Source organism: Trifolium pratense, linkage group LG5, assembly GCF_020283565.1.
Source record: "Trifolium pratense cultivar HEN17-A07 linkage group LG5, ARS_RC_1.1, whole genome shotgun sequence".
NCBI classification, from domain to species: domain Eukaryota; kingdom Viridiplantae; phylum Streptophyta; class Magnoliopsida; order Fabales; family Fabaceae; genus Trifolium; species Trifolium pratense.
Window position 1 is genome coordinate 18786648 of NC_060063.1, and position 3197 is coordinate 18789844.

The 3197-nt window shown below is 38.4% G+C and overlaps 1 protein-coding gene across 1 annotated transcript; it reads left to right on the top strand.

Annotated features, from left to right (window-relative positions):
* The first annotated feature begins 253 nt into the window (after positions 1-253).
* LOC123886178 (protein FAR1-RELATED SEQUENCE 5-like) lies at positions 254-2413 on the top strand. The gene has a single exon (XM_045935513.1). It carries the CDS (start codon positions 254-256, stop codon positions 2411-2413), a length of 2160 nt encoding a protein of 719 aa, XP_045791469.1.
* Positions 2414-3197: the final 784 nt, after the last annotated feature.

Genomic DNA, 3197 nt, shown 5'->3' on the forward strand with positions numbered 1-3197 from the left:
CAATGTTGGTCACTCTGCAGATCATGATTATAATGATTATGAGGAAGATGATGAAAGCTTGGGGGGTGAACTTGACGGTGATGAAAGTTATTCTGATACCGACAATGAGTGGGAACATTTGGATGAAAGTGGGAACACGGTTGCTAACGATTTGGATGAAAATTCAGATACCGACAATGAGTGGACACATTTGGATGAAAATGCAGAGCAATTAGTCATAATTGATGGTGAGGAGGATGTTGTAAAGATTGATATGTTTAACTTGCACAATGAAGACGTTTCTAAGTTGCGATTTGGTAATTTGGAAGTTGCATACAAATTTTACTGTTGGTTTGCAAAGATGAACGGTTTTGCTGTTCGCAAAGGGCAAGATGTTAGAAATAAAGATGGAGTTCTTGTTCAAAAAACATTCGTTTGTAACCTAGAAGGCTACAGGAAAGACCGTCGCGATTTAACTGAAGTGACGCGCAAGCGTGGTCCGAAACACGAAACCAGGTGTGGTTGCAGTGCAAGACTTCGAGTGCATATTGATATAATTTCGGGTCTCTGGTACATTACTATTTTCATTTTTGAGCACAATCATTATATGTTGACGGAGAAGCACTGTGGGCTATTGGCAGCACATAGGAAACTTACAAAATCAGATCAGATTCAAATTAAGAACTATGGTCAAGCTGGGATAAAGGTTGCTCAAATGATCGGTGCGTTTGCCAATGCTGCGGGAGGGTATGATAAGGTAGGGTTTTTGAAGAAGGATTTGCACAATCAAATTCAAAGACAAAGAAAAGAAACGTCTTCTGATGCTAAAGGTGTTGTTAAGTACCTTCTAGGTCTTAGGACTAAAGATCCATTGATGTTCGTTGCACACACGGTCGATGCTTGTGGTAGGTTGCAAAGCTTATTTTGGTGTGATGGAGAAAGCCAAAAGAATTATGAGGTTTTTGGTGATGTGTTGGCATTCGATGCTACATATAACAAAAATAAATACAGGTGCCCGTTTGTTGTATTTTCCGGTGTCAACCACCATAATCAGACAATTATCTTTGCCACTGCTGTAGTTTCTAATGAGGTTGAAGGCACATATGTGTGGTTGTTGGAGCAATTTTTGCTTGCGATGAAAGGCAAGGCCCCTGTTTCTGTAATAACAGACGGTGATGTAGCTATGAGGAATGCAATAAGGAGAGTATGTCCTAATAGTTATCATAGGTTATGTGCTTGGCATCTTCTTCGAAATGCCATGTCTAACATTGGTAACCTAGAGTTCATTCCATACTTGAAAAAATGCATGCTTGGCGATAACGATGTTTGGAAATTTGAGAAACTGTGGAATGAAATGATAGATAAGTTTGGGCTTCAAGACAACAGTTGGATCAAAGAATTGTACCAGAAAAAGAAGATGTGGTCAACAGCCCATATTAGGGGGCATTTTTTTGCAGGAATACGAACGACGTCGCGGTGTGAAGCATTTCACAGTCACATGGGTCAGTTTGTCCACTCAAAGATGAATATGACTGATTTTGTGAAGCAGTTTAATAGATGTGTATGTTATTTTCGCTTCAGGGAGGTGGAGGCGGATTTTCATTCACAATATGGAAATGCTGTCTTGCAGACCCCTCTAAGGTCACTCGAGAGGTCTGCATCAAAACAATTCACACATGAGATTTTCTGCTTGGTACGTTCTGTACTAAAAAAGGTTTCCCTGATATCATTATGTGACACTCAAGAGATGGCATCCTTTTCAATTTATTCTGTGACGAAGTATCAAGACGAAGGACATGTTTGCCGTGTATCTCACAGTCCATCAAACAATGAATTTAAATGTTCTTGTCTTAGAATGGAATCAATTGGAATTCCTTGTGAACACATCGTGGCAATTATGGTATATCTTGATACTGTTGAATTCCCGACTAATCTTGTGTTGAATCGATGGTCTAAATTTGCAAAGGACTCAATTCGTGGTAATGTTAACGATGGTTCACATTACTGGGATTCACATTTGGTTGCGAGACATGCCAATTTGGTGCATCTTAGCAAGGAAGTTTCCGATTTGGCTTACAAGGATGTTGATGATTATAAAAACTATTTGGATTATCTAACCAATGAAATCACGAGGCTTAAATCAAAGTACGTTGGTGATAACGGTCCTGTGAATTTAAATGGTCCGGTCGAAGTTGATAACATATTGAACCCTTCCTGTGCAAGAAGCAAAGGCGGTGGACCCAGTTCCAACAACACTACAGCTGGGAGAAGCAGGCGTCCAGGAACATGTGGCGGATGCTCCCAAGTTGGACACAACATAAGATCTTGTCCTAACCTGGCTGAAGATGGAGAATTTCCTGCAGCCAGTTCTGTTCAATCAATGTCTGTACGGTTAAGCGGTAACAATTACGAAGGCTACGTCAACACCAGATAGGAGCTCTCTGGATGCAATCTTGTAGGTAATGTGTGTAACTACTATTCCGTGTTGGGTTACCGTTTTGTTATTTATAATTGTTCCTTCCTGTTTGTTAGCACTTGCCGGTTGTTATACATTAGTGTAATTTGTTACCGTGCCGATGCACGGGATTAATTAACAATACTAGTTAGTTAATGAATTTCAACACGCTTATTCGACCGGTAGTAAGAATGATTAATTTTTGTTAGAAATCATTAAAAATTCATAGTTGTTACAGACACATTATGCATAACCATAAATAAATAAACTTCCAAATAAGACCAACTAATTATAAGTTAACAAACACAATGGCCCTATGTCAGATTTCATAACAAAGGCATAAAGATGAGATTAATCATCAACAGAGTATATCATAACTTATACTTCTCTTGAGTGGAGGTCTTGTACATAATCATACATATCATGCCCAACATATTGGTATATCCTTTAGGTTCTTTTTGGGGGTCGCCTTTTTTTGGATCACTTAGCTATAAAATCCTATCCAAACTTGAAAAAGTACTAATACAAATCATTAATAATAAATCATAACTACTACAGTTGCCCGACCTAAAAAAGTACTAATACGATAAGATAATCGTCAATATTTAATCATTAATACCAATCAAACAAAACCACGTCTACGATATTGACCGCAATCATGCGAATCTGCCAAATCCATCTCAACAACCTTAATATCAAAGACAATCTTAAATTCCTTTCCTCCAGATCGCTGTCCGATTCTAACGCAATTTTCAAAAATATA